Source organism: Neolamprologus multifasciatus, chromosome 12, assembly GCF_963576455.1.
Source record: "Neolamprologus multifasciatus chromosome 12, fNeoMul1.2, whole genome shotgun sequence".
In the NCBI taxonomy this organism is placed as follows: Eukaryota; Metazoa; Chordata; class Actinopteri; order Cichliformes; family Cichlidae; genus Neolamprologus; species Neolamprologus multifasciatus.
The window spans coordinates 5,633,093-5,658,240 of NC_140450.1; the positions used below are offsets into that span (position 1 = coordinate 5,633,093).

Consider the following 25,148-nt stretch of genomic DNA (forward strand, 5'->3'; position numbering starts at 1 on the left):
TGGGGCATTTTATTGTTGGGATTGAAATAAACCTTCCAAATGTGACTTTATGAACTTTATTCGTATTGTTTATATTATTTTATGAAAACATAAGTGTTATTTGTGATTATCGTGTTTTACTGTGCTGCGGGTGATGACAGCTTCAGATATTGTGAGCTGTCATTCAGTCTGTGTGGTAGTTTGTGAAGGAGCGGGCCTGATGCTCCGGTGCTCTCCGCCACACTGCGGCTGGCTGGCGCTCTGACAATGACTTGCATGCTGATTATTGTGGAGATCGACAAAGGAGACAAGGAAACGAGGAGATGAACCGTTTCCTGAGAGCTGGGGAGAATGGAGGGCTGCTGACAGACTGCAAGGAGCTGTCACCCAACCACACCGCCGCCTTCTCCTCCTCTTCCTCCTCCTCTGTCTCCATCACCTCCTCCTCCTCCTCTTCCTTCAGTGCCGCTGGCTCAGCCGACAGACACGCGGCCCTGCCCTCGCTCCAGACCCGGACACCTGGCGGCGGCGGGTCGGAGCCGAGGAGATCCGCTCTTAAGCGTAAAGGAGTCGGCCGGGAGGGACGGGAGGAACCGGAGGCGGCTTCGGCGGATCACTCATCAGCGGCTGCTGTCGTGGTGCGAGGCGGCGGAGAAGCGTGCTTCGGGATCGGCAAGCAGCAGCAGCAGCAACAGCGTCGGGAGGCTCAAGGACGCAGCGTCGCTGGAGAAGGTCTGGAGATGATTTCAGCCGTCAGCAGAGAGACGGACGGTGGCGGCGGGAACGGAGTCTCCGAACTGACCGCTCCTTCTGCGTCATGCGCCAAAGGAAAGGAGGAGAGAAAGGGGAAGAACATGATCCGGGGCTGGAAGAGGGAGCGAGACAGGGAGAGGGACGCCGCTGCTCCTCCTGCCCGAACGAGGAAGGAGAAGCCCGGTGGTGATGGCTCGTCTCCTCCTCCTCCACCTCCTCCCTCCGTCTTCCTCCCGTCGTCCGCCCTGCCCGCTCCCGAGCATCATCTGTGCCGCGACGGCTCCGGACACTGCCTGTGCGCCGCTCCGGACTCCAGGCTCCCGGGAGATATCAGCAACGTAAACAATAACAACAATAGTAACGGTGCCGCCGCCGTCAGCACCGGGAAAACCGCGCTGGAGTGTGGAGTTAAAACCGGCGCTATTGTTGTGAGACGGCAGCAGGACGACACGCCGGCCGCCAAGAAGCACAGAGGAGCCGAGAAGGTGAGCCTGCTTTTATTGTCTGGGGGGGGAAACAACAATGCAACACGGCAACAAAAGAAGAAGCACACCTGCAGGAAGCTGCCTTTAATTTAGCCTAACGCGGAAATAAAAGGAGGGAGGCGGTCAGTCAGATGCAGGTGTAGAGGCCACAAAGGAGCAGCAGACACTCAGAATGGTTAAATGCTGCCACATGATATTTATTTGCCATTGTTGTTGCCCAGCTGGTGTCATTGTTCCCGCTCTCTGTGTCTGTGTTGATGTTTACCAGGCTGAGATTTCCTTTTTCTTTTTGGAGGGAAGATGAAGAAAAAAGGAGGAGGAGGAGGGAGGAAGCAGCAGCAGCAGCAGCAGTGTGTCCTCCATCTCCATCCTCCTCCTCCTCCTCTTTCTAGAGCCATTTAATCCAGTGCTCCTTGTTTTTCCTGGAGATTAGAGGAGAAGGCATGTGCATCAAGAACTCAGCAGTAAAGGGAATTAAAATGTGATGCTGTAATATAACAAAATGGCAAATGTCATTGTCCATCATGGTGAGAGCAACAACAAAGTCACATTATTTCATTCAAGTGGACTTATTATGCTTTTCACTATATCTGTCAGGTGTTGACTGCTTATATGCAAAAGTTTCAGATAATGACATCACTGTGTTTACAAGTAGCTCCTGTGAGCCAAGAGCTATAAATGCTGCATTTAAGATACTTTGTTTTACTGTTTCTGCATGATGTCATAAAGAAGGGTCCTTAATACCACTGATTTAGGCACACAAGCACAACTCACCTTCTGTTTCTGAAATGCAGCCAATCGGTTGAAAGTTGTCTTAAAGGGGGAGGGGCTAAAACAACTGGTTAAAGAAAAGGCATAGTATAAGATAAAGAAGGCTTAATTTAACCTTCCAGAAGCATGTCTTTAAGTCTGGCAGCTTCTAGGCAGCTATTGTAAAGCTTTATCTAAATCAACTTGAATTTCAGTGGTCACCTCAAGATAAAGCCTGCACGTCGCACCAGCTGTCAAATGTGATGGATAGAGCTTGAAGAAGTTCATTCATTTTACCTGAAAGTACTGGTTTTAAATAATCCTTCCCGGGTGCACCACCAACTTAGGAAAACACAGAATAAAAATTAGCCTTGCCTTGACATCCTCCTTTTTGTTTGCTTAATTCATTCAGGAAGACACTCAGGATATCAAATATAATCAGGCTTTAGAGCGAGGGTCACATCCTTTTAAAATAAGGCGTAAATACTGCGGGTTGACAGGTCGGATTGCTGAGGTTTAATGAGCCACTCCCGAGCCGGTACAGCGACCTAGCGGGAATGGTTGGGAAATCATTTTTTGGAGGGTTTTGAATAAGTCATCCAGCAGAGAGGAGATGGAGGGATGGGTGGAAAGGTAAGATGGGGACAGAGATGTCTGATAGAGAGGGAGGAATGGGATGTAACAGCAGAGGACATGCACTTAAAGACAAAGACACACAAAAGAAGCAGATGGAGTATCTCCAGAAGGTGTTTTTTTATTAGTTTTTTAGAAACATACATGCAGGATCAGCTTTATGAGGCAGGAAAAACTGAAGCTTCCTCCTGCTGCTGGCAGATGCTGTTGACAGGAGGAACGCTGGTCTGCACTGGCTGCTTTGTTTATTTGTTGATCTGAAGGATTCCCATTCAGCAGTGAAACACACACACACACACACACACACACACACACACACACACACACACACACACACACACACACACACACACACACACACACACAATCTGTGGAGGCTGTAAGTCATTTCCTGTTAACAAGAATCTGGACTCCACTCGGCAACTGTTGGGTGTCCTTTGATTATAGAGAGGCTAAAACCCTGAAAATTGGGCTAATTTGATATTATAATGGAAATCAATCAAGTTTATTTCCACGAATGGGTCTCTGTGGGTCATCCTGAGTTTGCACTCTCCACATCTGCTTTAGAGAATCAGGGAAATGAGAAAGTCACACTATGCACAAATTAGTCATATCATTAAGCACGTCTGACCTGTCGGGGCAGGGCCATTGGACCTCTGCTGGCACCGGATCCTTTGAGTCCTGCAGGTTGTAAGGTGGGGCCAATGCAGATCACGCTCACTGGGAATGGGATGTGAAGAGTGTGCAGCCAAACTGTATGTAAAGATGGACATAGCCACTGTGAGGTCACACATAAGTTCGCAAAGTCCTGTTACTGAAGCATTGAGCAGAGCATTTTCACTGTTCTGCGTGTGCTTCGGCTGGAGGTTTCATCCTGTTAAAAGGGAGTTTTTCCTTCCCACTGTCGCTAAGTGTTTATTGGAGTTTTCCCTGTATTATTTTCTCTGTCTTTGCCTTATAATATAAAGCACCTTGAGTTGAACTGAATTGGACCAAAGTAAATTTAATTATGATTGTGCATTTTTGATGGTGTGACTTGTCAATCATAAGATAAGAACATAGCTTCTGGTCCTACTAGACGCTAATGGTGGCAATAACATATAGAATAACATGACTGTAGTGATGTCACCCAGGAGTTCCTCATTTGAACTGACTTCATTTTTCTAGGACTGGAAAATAATGTCAACACAAGTGCTAAAAACTACAGTACCATTAATGGCCACTTGAGGCTTGCTCCGAAACAATCCATGCCCTCATTGACTTTCATTTGAAAATGAACCCAAAAAACACACATTCACAGCCTGATACAAAAACCGGTGTCAGCTTCTATGGATAACTTCCCCCTTCAGAAAACAGCCTATGGGTCATACATTTGGGTTTTGTTAAGGTTAAAAGTTAGGGACATGGACTATATGACTGGCAGATGTGCTGACACAGGTGGCTGTGTCTACTAGCTGTCTGTCAGGCCTCACTTCTGATTATTTGAGTCACTGGACTGGACTTCTTGACTGCATTTGTGTGGTTGGTGCCTTTGGAATCATTTTTGAAGCCTGCTGTGAGGTTTCCAATAATTGCTTTATGTTTTGTTTTGGGAATGCAATTTTATTAGTCTGATACTTCCAGCAGTACTTCTCAGCAGATATTTGTGTCTTTGCTTTGCATCCATACAGTTTGTGGATGCAGTTTGCTGCCCTATAAAGTTCCACCCTCTTATCCGACACCAACACAGCAGTGGGCCACACGTACAGCCTATAGATACTGAACTAAGCTTCAAGTCTGACATGATGGATTCCTTTGTGAGTCTTGTGTAAATTCAGCGGCCTTCTAATGATATGAACAAGCTGTCATTTATGTACTATTTTACAGTTTTGATTAAGAAGAAGTAAAAAAAAATTTCACCCAGGTGAAAATTTCACAAATTAAGCTAAAGGTGCTTAAGGGATTACAGACTGATTGCACAAGAGTTTCAAGGGTGTCTGCAAAGCTCAAATGCAATTATTCATTAAAATATAACTAACATGTGTTCTCACAGCTGTATGACAGATGACTGACGGTTTTCCCCTTAATGTCGTCTACATGAACCCTTCCTACACCTCAGTGGATGAATGCACCACTAGCTTCGGTGTCATCATGGTCTTTGCATATGAATTTAAAGCCGAACAAAAAAACACCACAGCCACTGCAGAAATATCCAGTTTCATTCACTGCAGTCCTCCTGCTCTGACATGTTTCCCTCACTTGAGCCCCACAAACTGAGCTTTTGACATCTGCGGCTTTTAAGTTTAGCCTTCAAATCAAATGTCTCCAGTATCTCGAGACTTGGTGTTTAATTATTACTCTGGAACCAAACACAGATTTTTGGGCTGCTGCACCTTTTGGAAGTTAATCTGGTTAAAATTAATGGAGGCACAATGAGAATGAATGATGTATGATGCATCTAATTTAAATGGAATCAAAATTGGATTAAATAGTTACGCCCTGCTGACGAGAACAACTGTGGAAACAGTGCGTACATGGAAGAGCTTGTACTTATGCATAGAGCTAATGAACTACAGTCAAATGGAAGAAGATTATACAGAACCATACATTATGAATGGTGACAGTACTGAAGAGCCTTCTTTTAAACTTGTTTTTGAAATATGAGTATTGCTGAAGATTTAATTAATTTAGTATTTTATTTTCTCTTCTCCAATTTAGAGCTGGCTGAATATCCTGGAGGTTTTTTCTGAGAATTTTTCAAAGTTCAATATTCTAACATAGCAACTGATATTTTCGTTTTTCTTTCAGACAAACGAAACATGAGCGGATTTCCTAAACCTTTGTCATGTGTAGTTATGCAGTAATCTATTAGATACAAACCTGACACTTTTCATAACAACTACACTGGAGAAAAGTTATTTATAAGGCTTTAAGGTAGGGTTGATTAATATGTGGCTGCAGACACAGGGAGCTGTAGCTAATAGCTATCTGGTAGATGTCCCATCCACCAGTGACTCTACTGGACCTCCTGCTCATGTTTATGCTTCTTTATGCAACTGTCTGATCAATAATAGAGCTTGTTGTCTGCTTAATTTTACAAACATATTGTACATGATGTTTTTAATTCAGTTTTAGGGTGTAGGATTCTAGTATTTTTTTTAGTCTTTTTCTTAGCTTACTAATTAGCAGGTATATAAGAATGCACATTGCTAGTTAGCTTAACACTTCACTCTCTGTCCAGTAGTCACTTTTGTCTCCAAACATCCTAACATGGTTGTGGTCTACACGACAATGTTGAGGTTCCAAAGTACAGAGTCCAGAAAATGATTGGTCTATAACAGCGGTCTCCAACCTTTTTTGCGCCACGGACCGGTTTACGCCCGACAATATTTTCATGGACCGGCCTTTAAGGTGTCGCGGATAAATACAACAAAACAAAACTAGTACCGGTGTTGTGCCAAAAAGTGATTGTCTGCCAAAAACTGATTTCCGGTATTTGCCAAAAACTGATTGCTCGTATTTAAATTGCTATAAGTAACTTGTTGGGCTATAATATATGAAACAGATGTCAAATGCATCCCTCATGGATGACATAAAGTCATCTTGAGCCACAAACAACATTCTTGTAACAAGGTAGAAGCCGCAATCAGTTTTTGGCAGTGACTTTTATATAACCTTTATTTATGCAGTTAAAAAAAATCTCATTAACATTAAAAATGTCTTTAGTAAGAGTAAGTTGGCCAAGAGAACAGCAGAAATGCCAGCAAATATTACAATAGTTCTGTAAAAATATTTTATGTAGGGATAAAGGACCGGATTGGTTATAATGTAAGTACAATAGCACAGAGTTGTAAAGATACTTGAAAAACGGAAATTTTTTTAATTCTCTATATAACCCCTTTGTAAACCCTGTTCACCGAAGTCTATTTACGAACATACGTAAAGATATTACACATAACAAATACACAGAAACATTGGAAATCAGTTTTTGGCAGACAATCACTTTTTGGCACAACACCGGTACCGAAAAAAAGAAAATTTACGTGAAAAGACCAAGGAAAACCGAGTAAACGATAAAAACAATAACAAAATAACGCTGAAAACTGATAAAAACCCTTAAAACCATACATTTCACACCTGAGCTTCAACTCTCGTGGCCCGGTACCAAACGACTCACGGACCGGTACCGGTCCGAGGCCCGGGGGTTGGGGACCGCTGGTTTATAATGTCTATAATGCTTATTAGCATCCACCACTCTTAAAAACTGCAATAGCTGGTAGAAACAAGATTCCATTCAGAGCTAAGTGATCATAAACTAAAGTATTACTTTGATAATCAATTGCCAATTTTGATGTGATGTTAGAGAAACATTAACCATCAAATGATCACTTTTACTCATCATCCTGAAGGGAACATAAATGCCAAAATTTATGGCTATTCTTCCTGTCATTAAAAAAAGAAAATCAGCACAAAGTCTCCAGAAACTACTAAGCTGAGAGTCCAAACCTCTCCAGCTTTTTATTAGCACTCATTTTATATAACATATTGTTAAACAAAGGTTTAAAAACCATGACAGCCCAAATATTTGAATCCTTTAGAAAAGAATCCCTCTCAGGTTGTCTGAGACTTTGGAAGAAATCTAAACCATACAGCATCATATTGATGACTAATCCTGTTTTGTGGATGGTCTCATCGCAGATATTCTCCAGGCAGAAATTTGGTCTGCTTTTTATGTCTATTTGCTGCCATACTATAGCATTTGTCTCTGCCCAATTGAGACGCTCAGCATGAAGTTTGATCACAAACAATTTAACACTTCACCAACGCTTTTGAGAGCGGCTTCTTTACTCTCACAGTTATAGCTGAGCTGCTTTGCTTTTTGCTTTTTCTGAAACTATTGGCATGCTACTACCTCACATCTTTAGATGTCATCCAGCTAGCTAACTTACTACTTATTCCGGCTCTGCTAAACCTCATAATGCATTAACGTTTTGGAGTTAAGCTGTTTCACAATTGTTTGCTTGCGGGAACTGAAAGAGCATTTGGACCCAGAAATGGCTAATGATAGACTTAACACCACGATGAGAGCGCAAGGAAACTGCAGAAACGTGATTCTTCCTTGGTGGAGCAGATATGTTGTACTGAATTTTGTGAGCGACAGACTGACTAACCGAGACCGTATCATAGCAAAAATTCTTGCAGAAAAATGCTCCAATTTACCTTCAAGAAGCTACCCTCTCGCTAAAATATAAATCTGATCTAGCCACACTGGCAGAAATAAAAGCAGTTCTGCTGCTGCTGCTGAGGCTCAGGCTGTCATCTGCATGACAATAAGATGCACTTGAGTTTCTCTGTGAATGACAGCGGCTGCTCTGCTATCACTATCTGTCTGTCAGTCTGGATCCCTGCAGGCTGAATGAGGATGAAACAAAAACACTCGGCTCCTGACGGATCCTATCGCCTAATATTGAATTCTGATCACCTTGCAGCAGCAGCATCAACGCACCCGCCAATATCCGGATATTCCATTTTCTTTTTTCAGAAGCATCATTTCCCGTTGTGCTGTAGTCGCAGCTTTTGAGTCGTCACGTTTACCTGGTGGGTTTTAACAGGTTTGTGCAGGCTTGGTCTCCGTGATGACGTTGACAGTGTTTAGTTTATTCAGGAGGAGTTGTAGTGTCGCATGTAAACAGCTGATCCAAAGCAAGCGAAGCAAGCATGATGAGGAGAGTGATGAGGAGAGGCCAATGTAGGGCAATGTTCCTCTTTAATGCACCATTTCTTCTTTCTCATCCGTGTACAAATAACCAGATCGCTTTGCCCAGCCAGCTTTTTACGGGTCCATTACGCACTTACTTGGCTTTTTAAGTTTTCAGCGTTTTAAGCTGAAATCCTCCAAAACTGCACCTTTAAGAGTGAGTGATTATGAAGGATAATAGGCTGAGACGCTTGATAAGTGTTTTTCTGACAAATAAAACTATTGTGCCGTGTTTCACTGCCTGAAAGCTTTCATGATGACAATGAATGTATTACATTTTCAGCTGTGGCATACATTTTATTAAATAGGTTGCATTAAGGCTGTAAAATCATAACCATGATTATTCTGGTCAGTAATCGTAATCTTGATTTTTCTCACTAAACATCATGCTTTTATTAAACATGAAACCTTTTCCTATCATTTCAGCTTAAACTGTATTATACTGTAAGGGATCCTGAGCTTTTTGGGAGAGGTGAAAGCAAACGACTCTAAAGGAAAAGGTTTTGTTAGTAGGGCTGGGCAGTCTGCCCGTAGGCCAATCATTCTTTTGTTGGCAGGGAGGACGTTGAGTTCTACTATCCACTTTACAAAACACACAGTGTGCTCAGTAACACATAGTTTAGTTTTTATTCTCACTTCTAGCATGAAGAGATGTCGATGCAGTGACGTACAACGATGAATGATTCAACCGACCTTAACTGGTAAACCGTACCACGTCATAATATTTGCTGGCTCTAAACACGTACTTCTACTAACACATTCATCACGTCCACATACAGCAAGTTTGACCATCATCGATCATCATCCACAACCCTTTCTATATATTTATATTTATATATAGGAAATGGAAAATAAACATAAAAGAATTCCAGCAAAATTATCTGTAAAACAAAAACAAAAGGTGTTTGAAAAGGAGCAGGAAGAAGCAGCGGCTTATCCAGACCTGCCCCAAAGTTTGCCAACAATTTCTTAATCCAATTGGTAACTATATATATGTACATATGTATAAACACACATCTGTGTACCTGTGCAGACAAATGCTCTCTCATATCAACAACATAACAATATTCTCATTCTGTACAATAGAACAGCTATATAGCTATATGCCCATCAAATATGTATTGCTTATATTTATTCTTATATTGTGCAATATTTTTACCTTTTTTGAAATTTGTTTGTTTAGCCACATTCCACAAACTGATATGTATGTGCTGTGAACACATGACTGCTTTATATTGCATTTTCCTCTCAGGTCATACGTGAGAGGAAAATGGTTTATTCTTAAATAAATTATTACTTGGAAGCATATTATTTCTTGCTTTTCCTGATACCAAACATTATGCATTATCCTTCTTGCTCTTTTTTTGCATTGTGCATAGAGAGAACTCTTGTGTTACCCCAGAGCACTGTTATTCTTATTATCTGTATCATTATCCTCCTTATTAGCTTTTTGAAAATAATACTAGTTAATTTAAAAAAAAAAGATTTTTTATCCTTTTGTTCTGTCTCTTCCACAATCCTTTGTGAATTAGCTTGACACCAGGTTAATGGTTTGTTTTTTCCTTTAATGCAAAACACTGAAGTTGTGCCAGGTTGTGTCCCACAGATACTCAAAAACACTGAAATACTGGACGCTGAGATTTAATGATTTAGTTTTGAGACTAACAGAGTTGCCATTTGGAGGGCTGGTGATGGAATAAGTTACAAGGTGGCCTGACAGCTGAATGCAGTGTCTGTTAGGTGGGACTGAGGTTTTCTATATATTTTAATTTATCATTTGTATGTGCTTTTTCTTTTTGTGGTATTTTTCTTCTAATCGGGTTAGATTAAGTTGCTAAAAACTACTTGGTTAAGTTTAGGAAAATTGCCTACATGTTAAAAATGTGTCAGGGGAGGAGTGAGGACCCAAAGACTGGATGAGCAAATAAATTGTGAGCGATGAAATATCAAACTCAAAACAAAAAACTGAATACAAAAATCCACAAGAGGAAAACAAAGATGAGCTGGTGAACACAAAACACAAACTGGCAACCAACACAAGGAAATGCAGCATTATAGAGCATGAATTATGGGAAGACAAAGACACAACATCATGGATGAGACAGAAGGCACACAGAGTGAATCACAACAGCAGCTGCCTCAATGCACTTTATATTGTAAGGTACAGACCTACAATAATAGAACCAGAATGACAATGAAACTCTAAAACACAACAAAACGTTGAGACTATGATAAAATCTGAATAATTACACACACCCCACTTTTCAGTTATTCATTTGTAAAAAATGTTTGGAATCATGTATGATTTTCGTTCCACTTCTCACGTGTGCACCACTTTGTGTTGGTCTTTCACGTGGAATTCCAATAAAATTGATTCATGTTTGTGGCTGTAATGTGACAAAATGTGGAAAAGGGGTCCGAATACTTTTGCAAGCCACTGTAAATTGTGGTACTTTTTGTGCAAATAAAAGCTCTAACTGCTGATTGTTTTTAGTATCAAGGGGTTATTTTCTGTCTTTTCTCGAAAAAGTTTACGAAGCATTTAAGGCCAGTGTTTTATTAGCCCTTGGTCTACCCCGACCTCCTCCCTATGCTGTCTTAGTGACTTTCGCTTTAACGTAACATTGTTTCAACATTTTCTCTTCTGAGGATTCCGTTTGAGTGGTTAAACCAAGAGAATAGCTAAAGTAGATTTTAAATCAAATAGATCGCTTCTAGAGCTTGGAACATCTTTTAACTATCAGCATGGAAAAGATAAAACTGAGCAGCAGCTGTGCAGGTTCACCACCTTACACCTGTAAGGCGCTAATGATGCTAAAAAGGGGGGAAAAGGTGTTAATGAGGACTGGAAGTGTTACAGTGTGATACAAAGAGAGAATCTGTCGTTTTTTCACTAGTGACAGTTATATAGCACTAAATAAAAATATTCACTTTTATTGGATAATTAAATTAATCGTCTCAAATATTTATTAGCATTTCTTTACCCTCTGCTGATCACTGACCGGACTTTATGATGGGCCCTGCTTTTTTTATTTATCATCACATAAAGGTCACCAGCTCTCAGCAGGATTCAAACTTGCGTCATACAGTATGTGTCCAGTTTTCACCCGAGGTTGATAATCAGCAGAGCTTTGATGTTGTTTATCCTTCCTTTTTCAAAGAATATTGGCTGGAGCCAGCATGGACACATAGTTGTCTAACAGCCAGCCAGATGTCTTTCCAAAAGACTGAACATGTTTTCTAAAGGCACGAAATGTCTGATTGTGAAGTCTTGATGTGGATTTCTAAAGGGTGGGAGGACAAACCACCAGGGATCTGACACGTGTTTGCTAAAATGTGCAAAGACTAAAATTCACAGCTGTTAAACTCTTGAGTTTTATTCCGGGAATGTTACAAGGAGGAAACACTGATATAAAAAGATGTCTGTGTAAAACAACGTCAGTGTTTAAAGCATTACAAACAGAAATCCATCATTTCCCACAGCGTTGGGGTACACATGTTGGTGGGCATTAAAAGACATGAAACCACACCTTTTCCAATGACTTATTAAGTAACACTTGACAATAAATAGAAAGATTATCAGCTGCCGCAGTGAGCTGATGGACTACAGCGATACCATCTTGGACTACAGACTCACAAGAAATAAATGGGCGACCCAATAAAGTCTTTGTGTGGAAAGGATGGCATTAACGCTGAATTCTGGGTGGGAAAACGCAAAAGACAACATTTTAATTCTTTTAAATATTTGTTGACATTGCTCTGGCTATGAAAATTAGCTTTGGTTAATGTGTTTAATATGGGCAGTGGTCAGAGTGATCAGGACACCAGTCAAGGTCATTTTTGACTTGCAGGATGGGATTTGTATTTCATTTAATCTACCTGACTCTAGTTTTATGTAGGCATCCCTGCATATAACCAACAATGTGTGCAGGTACATGCAGCACATACAGAATTTCATGAATGTGTGCAGAACAGCTACACCATCATCATCAGAGAAAGAGAGAATGGGGGTGTTTGTGTGTGTTGGGTTAATTTTGAATTCGAGCGTAATGCAAATGTGCATTTGCAGAGACAGGGTACTAATTTTTCGCCTCATCTTTTTGTTTAACTGGGTGTGTGTGTTTGGTGGTGAATGACTGCTGTGTGTGAGAAGAGGCATAACAAAGAGCAGAGACGAAGCAGACTGACAATAAGTAGAAGTACATGCCTAAAGGGGGAAAAAAAGGCATGATAGCGGCTTCTGCACAAAAGTAATGAACAAGAATTAAATTTACTGCATTAGTACACATCAAATGGTCTGATTGATAGCGCACCGCTTTAGGGAAACTGCAGAACAACCAAAATTATTGGGGTCAGTTTGGTAATTGCATGCAATCTATTTGTGATAATGCTGCAATTAACTGTGATAAACTGGTGAAAATCCCAAATCAGATGCCATCTGTTGCAAATCTGTAAAACTGTTGTCTTCTACATACAAAAAAGAAATCACATTAAACAGAAATTCACATTCATTTAGATTCAGAGTTCAGCGAGGACGCCACAGATTTCAAACAGAAATTCAGAAATCTCTTTACAAATAATGATGTAGTTGCTGTCGGATGGCAATTTAACCACAAAGTGACACAAATGCTCAGTAATGTTGCTTTTATATAAGAGTATAACCAGAATACATCCATTTGACAACCTGCTGAGTTGAGTCCCCTGTTGCAAAGAGACGTGTTGTGTTGCAGATGAGTTGCGCTTACTGCTGCAGACTGAGACTGTGCAAAATTTCATCATCGCCCATTTGTAGAAAAGACTTTGATATGTTCACCCTGTTGAGAAATATTTATTTTTCCTTCTTTTGTTGCGTAAAATCCAGCTGTAATTTCAGTGCTTTAGCAGAAAGCAGTACTGGCAGGAGAGTTTTACTTTGGTTTTGTGCGTTAGCTTCACGAGGCTGTGATTGACGGGAGACTATTGACTGAAAACATGGAAATCAGACAGGCAGAAGGCAGAAGAAGACCCCTTGTGAATATGAGGAAAATCTGAAGCTTTAGAAGCTTTTGAAAATAAGCGAGTGACCTTGGAATTCCTTTTTTTAAAATTTTGCTTTCTTTATTTAAACACATACTTACATTAGTATGCTTCAGTTCCACTCTCCAGCCTTAAGTTAGGTATATAATACAAAGGAGTTTAGCTGTCTAGTCCTTAAAAATATCAGCTTTTACCCGTAAAACATGGTGACTGTGAAACCACAAGAAACAAAACCCTCAGAGTCTAAATGAAAATGTTTTGTGTCAAATATTAAAAGCTATTTGAAATTAAAGGTTTGAGGTTTGAATCTGTTAGGCTGGAATAAATCAGTGAGAGTAAGAGTGGCAAAACCTGGAAGCATGTTTGAAATGTAACAAACATGTAGGCAGAGTCATCAGTGTCTTCAATAACGATAAATTAGCAAAGCTGCACTTTCATTAGATGTCATTATTATTATTCAACACCAAGCAAATGAGCATGTCAGCAGAACTAAACGGTTTTTGTTACGCACCCCAATCAGACATTAACGCACAACTCACACTGACACATTAGTACATTGATAACCTCTTTGCTTTCATTCTGTTTACTTAGGCTTCAGTTATGCAGGCCTACAGACCAGTCTGGTAACTACAATTTGCTTGGAAAACATTTATACTACCCAACAGCAAACACTTGCCAACTACTTGCTAAGTGGCAGTGAAATTGTGGGAAACTGTGCCTTTCTAAATGTGTTAATTTCAGGGTAAGGGAAAACATACTTTGAAAATGAATGGTCTCCATTTCCAGTTTGCTTTTTCAAGTTTAGCTACCCCTTAGAGTAGGGGTGTCAAACTCAAATACACAGTGGGCCAAAATTCAAAACTGGAACAAAGTCGCCGGCTAACATTAATATTTATTGGGAAACAAATCTTCCACCAGATATGAGAATAAATCTTTTCTTATGGACTCAAACAAATTTTGCTGAAAAACTGAATATGGAACAAGCAAAGTTTAATACTAAACAATATATATATTAGCTGTATAATACCAGTAGGCCAGCTCTAATAGTAATTTGGTATGGCTCCGCGGGCCAAATGTAATTAGGCTGCGGGCCAAATTTGGCCTGCAGGCCAGAGTTTGACACCTATGCCTTAGAGGTTAGTTAGCAAGTGTTTGCAGACAAGTTGTCATGCATGTGAACGACAGGAAGCTGCAACAATCTGCTATCAACCAAAGAAATCGCAAGGGAGTTATTAGTACAGCATCCTCTTAGTGACCAGGTTCACCGTAGAGCTGGCAACCTTTAGCAACCACTCACCAGCCAACACGGGATTTTCACCAGCATCCTGTGATTGAGGCATAACTTGTTGAACTTCCTCGTCAACTCCTTTAATTTCTATATTAACTTCTTTCCATCGAACAAGACAAGTTCAGGATCAAAAATAGGTCAGAAAATGGGGAATAATAATAATAAGCCCTGAGGCTTAGTTTTATTGGTTCAGTTTCTTTTCAAAATGTAAATATTTTATGGCACCTTTAAAATAAATGTGAAAAACGTTTTGTGGAGAAAGTCCTGTATGATTCAAAAAGATAATTTTAAAAGAAAACTTCCAGAACCACATCCAAAAGAATGGGTTCCTGGGATTGATTTACCCTTTAAATGTACATTTTATCCTCTAGATTTATTTATTTATTTATTACACATTTATTAGGCATTTAAAATATGATATTGTGGTCATATATCTGTTATGACTTTACATCCCCTATGACCGGCCAGAAACTGAGCTTTGGACAACGCAATATCATTGTGGTTACAATATGATGACAGAGGCGTCCATAGATCCACAAAGCCAGCACGCAGAGCCAGAGTGGAGAAGCTCCAGCAGTTTGTATTTTGTCTTGTTTATCACAGGCCATGACTTGTACTGCTGCATCTTATATCCTTGCCTCTAGCAAAAGGTAGTACATCGGTCTGTTAAACAAAGATCAACCCACAAGACTTGAATGCATGACTGCAAATAGAAAAACTGCATGATTTATGAGATTTAGGTGCCTTCGGTTCTTCTTTCGTACAACTCTGACTTTTTACACAAGGTCTATGAAAAAACGCAATTTCAGGAGTGTCACTTAAAAAAACAAACCAAAGCAAAGAATCACGATTTCACATGATTTTGTTTGCTGTATTGTTTTTATTGAAGCCTTACCTTTGCTTTAAGAACAACAAAACTGTTACTGTGAGCTCAAACTGTCAATCATTTTGCACAGCCGGGGTGCAGCTCCATCGCTGTCGTTACTGTGGGCATTACTGCAGACAGAAATTTGTGGAGTGATATCACAGCACATGTTTATTTGCTCTCCTTTCCCAACGAGAGAGGGTTGACAAAGATCATTGATCAGCTTGAATAAATATGTAATCAATCAAAGCTAGGTAAGTCTGACTACATGCCAATATTGGCTCAGTTTATCGGCATTTTGATTAATCAGCCTGATGCAGACCGAAGGAAAATGATTTTCTGTTTTACTTGATTGGACAGAAGCTTGAATAGAAGAGAAGGAGAGCAAGTGGACGAGCAAACGGCAGTGTGAAGGGTGTTTTTAGAACAGCTCATGTGGAGGCTGGACCGAGAGTCCATTAGCTATCAAAGTATCAGTGCCAACAGAGTGAAAAAGGCTTCATGGTATGACAGTACGCCCACGTGCTCTGCTCTGCAGGCTGGCAGGTTTTCCTTTGCATCCATTCATCAAAGCCTCCAAAGCCACAGGAAACACAGAAATAAAACAGCATCATAATCTCACCTCCCACCGTCTGTCATTACCTGAAAACTCGTCGAAGAATCACCTCACATCGTCTTCTTCTTCGCTTCCTTTCATATTTTATTTAACTGCAGCTTTCCTAAAACATCTTGTAGCGGCTGCACTCAGGGGGATGCTTCAGTCGCTCTTTGACTCAAGCAATGAGTGTCTCATATGTGCTCAAATCCAAATCAGATTAAAGCTGCTTTCATCTGACTCAAACAATATGATGGCAAATCAGGGGATGTGGTTTTTGGAGATGTGGTTTGTGTGCTCTTCCCTTTTTCTAGTCGTACATACTATGTAAAGAAAACGTCTTAAATGAGGTCAGCATATATACTAGTAATTTCCATCAAAAGGTCAGGCTTCAGACTGTTTCGGGCACTTTTTTTCTACTCTTGGCTCTCTATAAAGAGTGAATATCTCAGGCAAACAGATCCGGCTGTGAGCACAGAAGCCACACCCATCTGCTGCTCAAATCGTATGTTTACGAAGGGCAGCGAATCACAGCTCTGTGCTATGAAGCAGGATTTAAGGTTAAGCAGGGTAATGTCAACGTTATTGGTGTACATCACCACCAAAACAGGGCAGCTAGAATAGGCAAGTAGACTAACTACACTTAATGTCCCACTGGCTGCAGCTAAATTGCTTTTCATCTCTATTATGTGTTTATCTCACATAATATGCACAGCTGTACTTTTCTTTTCAGTCAAACAACATCAGTGAATGCTTCAACTGGACGTCTTTAAATTTCCTCCATCGCAATAATGGCAAAAACTGGGGTGCTCGTTTTCGGCTCAAACAGCTTCTCAAGTAGGGCTGCCACGATTAGTCGACTAGTCACGATTACATCGACTATCAAAATCGTCGACGACTGATTTAATAGTCTACGCGTCCTTTGAAGCTTTGTAAGATCACAAAAGACGCAGGAATAAGTAGTAGGATTTAAGAGTGTAATAACGGACTGAAACAGAAGATGGCAGCACTGCATGTACAAGGATGCCAGCTGCCGTTAAATCCCGAAGAAGAAGAATCTGTGTCCCAGAATTCATAGCGCAGCCCAGCTCTGTTTCCAACAATGGCGGCAGCTAGTTAGTTTTAATATTACTCTTATTATTCTTTCTGGGTCACAAAATAAACGTTTAACATATTTTCAGGCGAGAATGTAGCTGTGTAAACATCAAATATCTGCTCAGTTTATCAAGACACCACATATTTTCAAAAGCGCTCCGACGTTTTCGGAGACGTCTGTTACCCACTAGCTCGATAGCTAACCGGGGTTCAAGCCTCACTAGAGCCGTGAGAACATCGGACTCTCAGCAAATCGTTTTCAAACCCACCCCCGTCTTTGCTACTCAGGTTAAACATATATAAGTCACTTAGATAACTTAAAAATGTTATTGTTTGGCTTTTTTAGTATTTTATTTGTTCCTGAGTAAATCGGTTTGGCTGAGAGAAGTTATAGTTTTTACACAGCTGAATAAACCTCAAGCAGACAACTGATTATCAGACGTGTGAGATGCTCGAGAATTTACTCCGGTGTCCTGTTATATTTTAGATAGCAAGGAGTTTATTAAACTTCACAGAAACAATCTGCAAATTTCATTAAAATTTAATAAACTATCATCTTGTCTTTATTTTTAGTTAGCACATACCTTAAACACTTAAAGCTGTAAGCTAATGATAGTTATATAAGAGCAGATGCTGCTGGTGCAATAAGCTGGATGTTTTACATCCAATGGATGCATGATCTGATTAGTCGACTAATCACAAAAATAATCAGTGACTAGTCGACTATCAAAATAATCATTTGTGGCAGCCCTACTCTCAAAGCATGGCAATTATTACATCGGCTCCATCAAACCCTTTTGCTAAGAACCTTGACATTATTTGTGACCAACATTTGAATTTTGAAACTCACATCTCAAAGCTCATCCAGTCTTGCTTTTTTCATTTAAGAAACTCTGCATGAATCAAACCTTTGACACTCAGTAATGTGGAATTTTTAGTACACACTTTCATTTTCTCTCATCTTGATAACTGTTAGTAACTTTTTAAGTGCCTGTTTTAACTGGTCCAGAATGCAGCAGCTCAGCTGCATTAAAAACAAGCCAGCACACAACACATCACCCCAATTATCATTTCCCTTCATTTCTTTTTTCTAATTCATTTAAAAATGTTATTAATAACATGGCTCCAGTCTACACAGCAGACCTGCTCAGACCTTTTTCCATCAGTTAGCCTTCCTGGTCTGGTCTGATCAGGGTTTTTTAACTATTCCTTGCTCTAACCTTTTAAACCAGAGGCAATCACGCTTTTGAGGCTCCTGAACTTCTGAGCAGCCTGTCAGGTCAGCTCAATCAGTGGTCTGTATTAAATGACCACTGATTCAGCCAACCAGTGGTTGCCCATTATTTTTGGCTCTCGTTCTCCTAATGTGTGTTTGTATGTTTAGACACATGCACGTGTCTTTAATCTGTGCTTTTATTGAAACTGCGAAGCACTTGCACAAAATGTTATACAAATCATTTTAGTTAAACAAAACCACAATGTTCCTCTTACTGTAACTAACTCTTAAAAACACAAAATGCTGTGGATGCCAAAGGATATCATAGAAACCACCAGGATTATTCAACAGTTATATTTTTGTCGACTTGTTTATGCTCTACCATTGTGCTCTTTTTTTAATCCAGTGAACCACTATATTTATATCCTGTTACAGAGCTAACAAGATGTGTTTTATTGGTGTCTAAAGCACTAGATGTAATCCGCAGAGGCCTTTGATAGCTACATTAATGCAACAAAAGCAGTGTTAGTCTGTAAATTTCAGTCCAACAATAAAATGATAAATTGCACGCATCTGCAAATGCGGTAATTAATCTTCCTACTTGAAAACAGTGCGGTGGCCGTTGGATTTCCTTTAGTTCATATTTGCTTTTGCAATTCAAGGTTGGCAAGCCACATCTGGTTGTCACATGTGGGGTTGCCATGTTATTACAATCTCTTTTTTGAAAGGATAATAGCTCCCATGCACAGGCTGTTTACTGAGTTGGAAGTAATGGTTCACTGGCCAATCATCTTTGCCATCTTTAAGGTTTCACATTTCCCCCGATGGAGTCTCTCATCAGCCGTCACACTGAGAGCGTGTGATGTCTGCTTCACTTCAGATGCTTTATAATTACATCATTATGAAAACGCTGCTTGCAAACACTGCAACTCGGGGAGATTAATTTATGCAGAATTGTGCTAATGTAATTATTGTTAATGGTTGATTGTGCAGCAGCAGTGTTGAAGGAAAGAAAGAGGTTGAGATATTTTGGAGCAGGAGTTATTATAGCGGTGAGTAATGTCCATTGTTTTTCACTCGGTTGGTTTAAATGCCATTAGGGCTTGTCATTCAATAGGAAGGTAAGTGGTTTTTGTGTGCGTGTCTGCGTGTGTGTGTGCTGAAGAGGGACTGAAAAAGGAAGAGCTGAGATGAGCAAGGCTGGAGAGAGAAAATGGGAAAAATGGCTACTATTCGCGAAAACACACACACAGTCACGCGTGAAGCACAAACGCAAACACACACTCGATAAACCACAGATTGTCTACGCGCGCACACACACGCCTCCTCTTTCAGCAGCTTGACAATAAAGACAGAGATGATTTTTGTCTGCGAGGAAAAAAAACATCAGTGAGGCTGCTCACCGAGGGATTTAATATGAGGGGAGGAGGGAGAGGGGAGGAAGGACACAAAGAAAGCAGAGGAAAAGGAAGAAAAGAAAAAGGGATGAGAACGAAAAGGAGGTAAAGGAAAAAGGAGGATTGATGGATGGGCGGAAAAAGGAAAAGATGGAGGGATAATTGGATTGATTCAAATTCTTTTTGGCATTTTTGAAAAACCGCATTGCTCTGTGGGCGCTTAAAAATGCGATTCAAGATTCAGAGGAAAAAAGAAACATGAAAACCAAAGATGAAAAAATGTCTCTTTGTTTAATTATAGATTTTAGAGCGAGAATTAATGGAAAACTCAGTTGGCTCCCTTGACTCTCACCACCCAGCCTCCCTCTCCTGATTAATTTGGGTAAATCCAGCTCTGCATGCCAGTTAGGACAGCTATTTGTGATTCAACCTCGACACAAAGCTCCAGTGTGTCGGAGGAAACATTAAAGTTGAGTCTGCTTTATTTGAACTGCAGCAGATTTTTCTGCTTGCTTTCTCCTCTTCTCCTCCTCATCCTCTCCCTTTCACCAAAGTGGATTTAAAGGGTGAAATTGACACACGGCTTTTATTGAGATCCCTGAAGCCCCTGAAGCCTCTTTTACAAGAGGCAAGAACAATATAAATTTAGGCATAATCTCATAGAAATTTATTAAATTTGATTTGGGATTTTGATCGAATGAATCAAGTCATTTGATTTGATTCTGTGATGCTGTGATTGGCGTATTTCAAGAGGCGGCTGAGGTTGCGCAGGCCGTCCACTAATTGGAAGGCAGGTTGTTGAATCCCTGGCTTCTTCGGCCCACATGACGTGTCCTTGGGCGAGATAGTGAACCGTGTCTGATATGTATCGAAAGTGGTGCATTTATGCAATAAAATATATGTGGATTTGTGAACATGGTTTGCCGTGTTAAGCACTTTGTGTGCCTCATTTGCCTAGAAAAGCATCATTAAAATGCGATTATTTATCATTTGTTTCAAGTTTTACTTATAGATTACTGGATAATTGACTATCTTGATATCATCCCTCATGAGACAAACAATACAGTAAGGCTCAGGCAAGGATTATATCAGGGGTACCAGAAATAGGAGAGCAGGGGAAACGGGTAGGAGGCAGGATAAGGAGAACCTTCCTACCCCACCACAAACACACAAATCCCACAGTACCCACTAATCAGATGATCTGATGTAATCCAGCACTTGGAGATGGTGGTGAGGAAGAAATTCCTTTTAAACAGGAAGAAAACTGTGGCAAGGCAAAACACAAAAATGAATTACACGCAGGAGTGGCAAATAAACATAAGGGAGTGAAAGGAGAAGAGTGAAGGGTTAGAGAAGAAGTGCTCAGTGCACCATGGGAAGTCCCCCAGCTGCCTAAGTCTATAGAAGCATAACTACGGGATGGCTCAGGGTCACCTGATCCACGCCAGGTTTTATCAAATAGGAGGACTTAAAAGCAGAGATTCAGTTTGTCTCTTGAGTCCAAACTGGGAGATAGCTCTGCCTCCCATTCTACTCTTGGAAACTCAAGAAAACATGCAAGCGTGCAAGTTAGCAGTCTGAGAGAGGGGCGCAGTATTGGAATAGTCTTAAAATGAGTTTTAACATGCGATTTAAATTTATTACGTGACAGAAAGGAGATGAGTATAAATCTGGTAAAGAGTTTTAATAACACCCCAACAGTGTCAAATGTCACAAAATTAAAGGGGAATTGCTCTTTTTCAGATTTATGCATGACAGGTTAGCTTTTAGTGTTTGAAACATTCAGTTTAGTTTAATCTTTATTATCTTCAGTGTTAGTTTTTAGTCTTTTTAAGTATTATTGTGTAACTCCGAAATGACAACACAGGCACGGCTTCTTCAAGACGGGTGCTTCGCTGCATTTATTGAACGCCGTGAAAACTACAAACATAAAACACAAAGGCTTTAAGCGCTTCAGTCTATTAAAAGTAACACTTGTGCTTTAACAACAACAAATTACCTCGTGGCCGCCTGCCACTTCGGAGGTCTTAGAAGAATACCTTTACAGTCTTGTTCATTCTAAATTAAAACATAAAATAATTAGAACACCATACATTACAAATATTTACAATATTACAATACAGTTATGGCAAATGACAAATACCTTATACAGCTGGTAGACCAACCACTCAGGCCTTTGCAGATAGCTCGCTGAACTCCTTAGCGTGATTATTAAACGTGGGCTCACAGCCTATACTATCACGCCCAAACCTCGCGATAATAGCGGTGTAACAAAACTTGTTCTTTGTGACAAGATAAACACACCCTTACAATATTGACCACAGAAATGTACAAGCAAGAACATTTTAACTGCTGGAACCATCTATTAAACTTCTTTATACATAAGCCATTTCTGTGACACTTACATATTGTATTTATTGTATTAAAATAAGACATTTTTGAAAGCAGGTGTTATAGTTTTGTATCCAAAAGTCTCAAAAAACACGCCCGTCAGATCCTTATTAGGCAAACAATATGAAGGATATTTTCTCTATATTTTAATTTTGTTTCACTTACTTAGTTAACAAAGTCATTTCATTTAGTGTTCATTTTTTTTAAAAGTTTAATTTTTACTAAGTTTACTAAAATGTTTGTGCATACCTAGCTTTAGTTTTTAGCTTAGTTTTAGTTCACCATAATAACCTTGCACATTAACTGATCATGGACGTTAGCAGATATAAGTGTAATCAGTACTCTCTGAAATGTTGGCCTCTTGCTAACAGTCATCACAAAGCATTTTCTAAACCAGCTCAGGGTTTCAAGGCAACAGCATGTCACCTGAATCATTTCCTTTCTTCATAAAAGAGCCCAAAATATGAAACCTCATTGTTTTTGTGTCAGCTTTTTACCATTTCACGTCTCACTGTCACCTGCTTCCTTTCACAGAGTTGTACTGCAAGGCAAATTAAAGCATTAGGGTTAGGTATGTAGAGTTGAATCCTGAGTTTTCATTGTGATAAAAGTGTCTCTCTTCTTAACTTGCTAAATTATTATGCTAATTTATTTTGGTCATGTTACAAATAACAAGAGTTTTGGTTTAAAAAGCAGCTAGAAATGCCACTTTTAAAAAAAGATTATTTTATCAACCATCTGCTCAGCCTGTTGAGCCTACCTCGATAACAACAATGAAGGAAGCTGTGCAGTAACGGTTTGCATGACCGTGTCGAGAAAATTTGCATGTAGATAAAAATAAAAAATAAAAAATGTTTGTGTTTGGTCCTAATTTGATGCCAAGTTTGCTTTACAGAGCTGAATGACACTGAATCGATTATAGACTGAGTAATTGTTTAGTCTATATTTTACTATATTACACAAAATCTCTCAGACAACAGAATCTGTCTGTTTGTTTATTTCTTTGTCTGCAAACTCCTCCTAAACAGTCGGGAGTTGAGGAACCAAACTACGTCTCGAAGGCTCGTGTATCTGTATTACAGTATCAGATATAGATATCAGATATTATGAAGTCACCGTGTTGCCTATTGTGATCAATCAGTGGCTGCAGTGGAGTTTTTAAGTGAATATTTATGTTGCTTCACTCTCAGAGTGGAAACAGTTTGTCACCTTCAAGTTAAACATTTATAGATGTGGCATGCTGTGTCACATTTGTTAGAATGTGACACATTAGATGTCTGTGAAGGTTCTCAGTCATCCAGGTCATCGCAGTCAAAGGAGCTTGCAAAGAAAAGCGTCTGGACTTCTTTAAGTTGCTTGAAGACGTTTCACCTCTCATCCGAGAAGCTTCTTCAGTTCTAAGGTCAAATTAGAATTTATTAGAATATCTTATCAAGAATAATTCCTCATTTATATGCACAAAAATTTAATTATACAAGCAAAGTGAACAACTAACAATGCGCTAAAATGGTCACTTCTTAACATCTAAATAACATCTACCACCCACATTTTTTTTTTTTACCAACAATGTAAACACAAAAGGAATATTATAGCATGGTCATGCTATAATATGACCATGCTACCATGCTACAATGTAAACACAAAAGGAATATTATAGCATGGTCATGCTATGATATCATACAGAGTAGCCTTTAATATTTAATTTTAAAGTTTAAGGTACTCGTTGTCTCTGACTGGGTTCGTCTACAGTTTGTGGAACCAGCTAACTCAAAGCTCAACCCCAACTATGTGGAAGATGCTTCTTATTACAACCCTCTGGTAATCTCAAGATAGCAAATATTAAGAAGAAATAATAAGAAATGCTTAAACATCCCTTTTAATGGTTCGACACTGTCTGGTGATTTGAATCTGACTCTTAGAGGAAAAACGAGCATGGGCATCATCTGAAGGAAAGTGAGAACTAGAGAGACTTTGTGTTGTGCACAGCTCCAGGGTCCATGCATATTTTAGTGTTATTTGGATATACTTCGTGCTCCTGTGTGGATTAGTTCAAGCAGCAACACTCGGGCTTCGCTTTCTTTTTTTTTCATATTTTATTTATTTATTTATTTTGATCTTTGTTCTCTAAAGACACAGAAGGCATCACAGAAAAAGATACTGGGTACTTACGAAAAAACACAAGCGAAATCAGCACGTGCGGGAGCATGAGGCAGTGGCGGCGATGCAGTTTCAGTCAGTTCCTGGGAGGAGAACAAAGACTTAAGAATAGAAGAAAGGAACCGGAGTGGATTCACAACATAAAGTCTTCACAACCAATCAGCATCATGAGCGCAAGCCATTTCATCTACAGGTCAACGTGACTGCTGTCATCAACAATACTCTATCTTACTCTTTAATACAGAAACATCACACTTTTTAGAATTTCTTTGGACGCAATGATGCACTGCTATGCTGATTTTCAAGCACCGAGGCACATCCGCTGTCAACAAAAGGAGCAGCATATGTTTCTGTACCTTATTTTTAATTTACTTGCATTATGTTAACAGAACTCCGGGGTCAGAAAACCGAATGCCACACGAATGCCAGTTTTGGCATTGATGTGGCACTTCTCATCTCAAAGCACCACTTAAAGCACTCTCCACTACTAGACACGTTCAACATTTTCACGCACATATTCATACAGCACTTTATCCTTTGCACTTAAGTGTGTTATCGACCTTGCATTCATGTCCAGTTTTAAAAAATGCACACCTGAATTACTCAGAGGAAAGCCATGCATAGCTGCAATATGACTGCAGGAAGATGAACGCTTTATTCAAATGAAATTCACTTATTTTAAATGTAAAATGTTACAACTTTGACCTTGACACATTTAGCGTGACCCGTTACGCTCATTAGGTGATTGTTCTGTGTGAGTTTGATTAAATTCTGACCAATAGTGAATGCAG

General features: G+C 39.8%; 1 protein-coding gene across 3 annotated transcripts in view; it reads left to right on the forward strand.

Moving 5' to 3' along the window:
• Positions 1-54: 54 nt before the first annotated feature.
• Positions 55-25,148, forward strand: part of znf608 (zinc finger protein 608) — a 79,241-nt gene continuing 54,147 nt past the window's right edge. The window contains exon 1 of one of the 3 annotated variants that reach the window (XM_085179925.1): positions 55-1,217. In XM_085179925.1, coding sequence (XP_085036051.1) covers positions 303-1,217 — 915 coding nt within the window. In that variant the 5' untranslated portion in view covers positions 55-302. The remainder of the gene's footprint in view (positions 1,218-25,148) is intronic. The other 2 variants (XM_085179924.1, XM_085179923.1) reach the window with 2 other exon arrangements.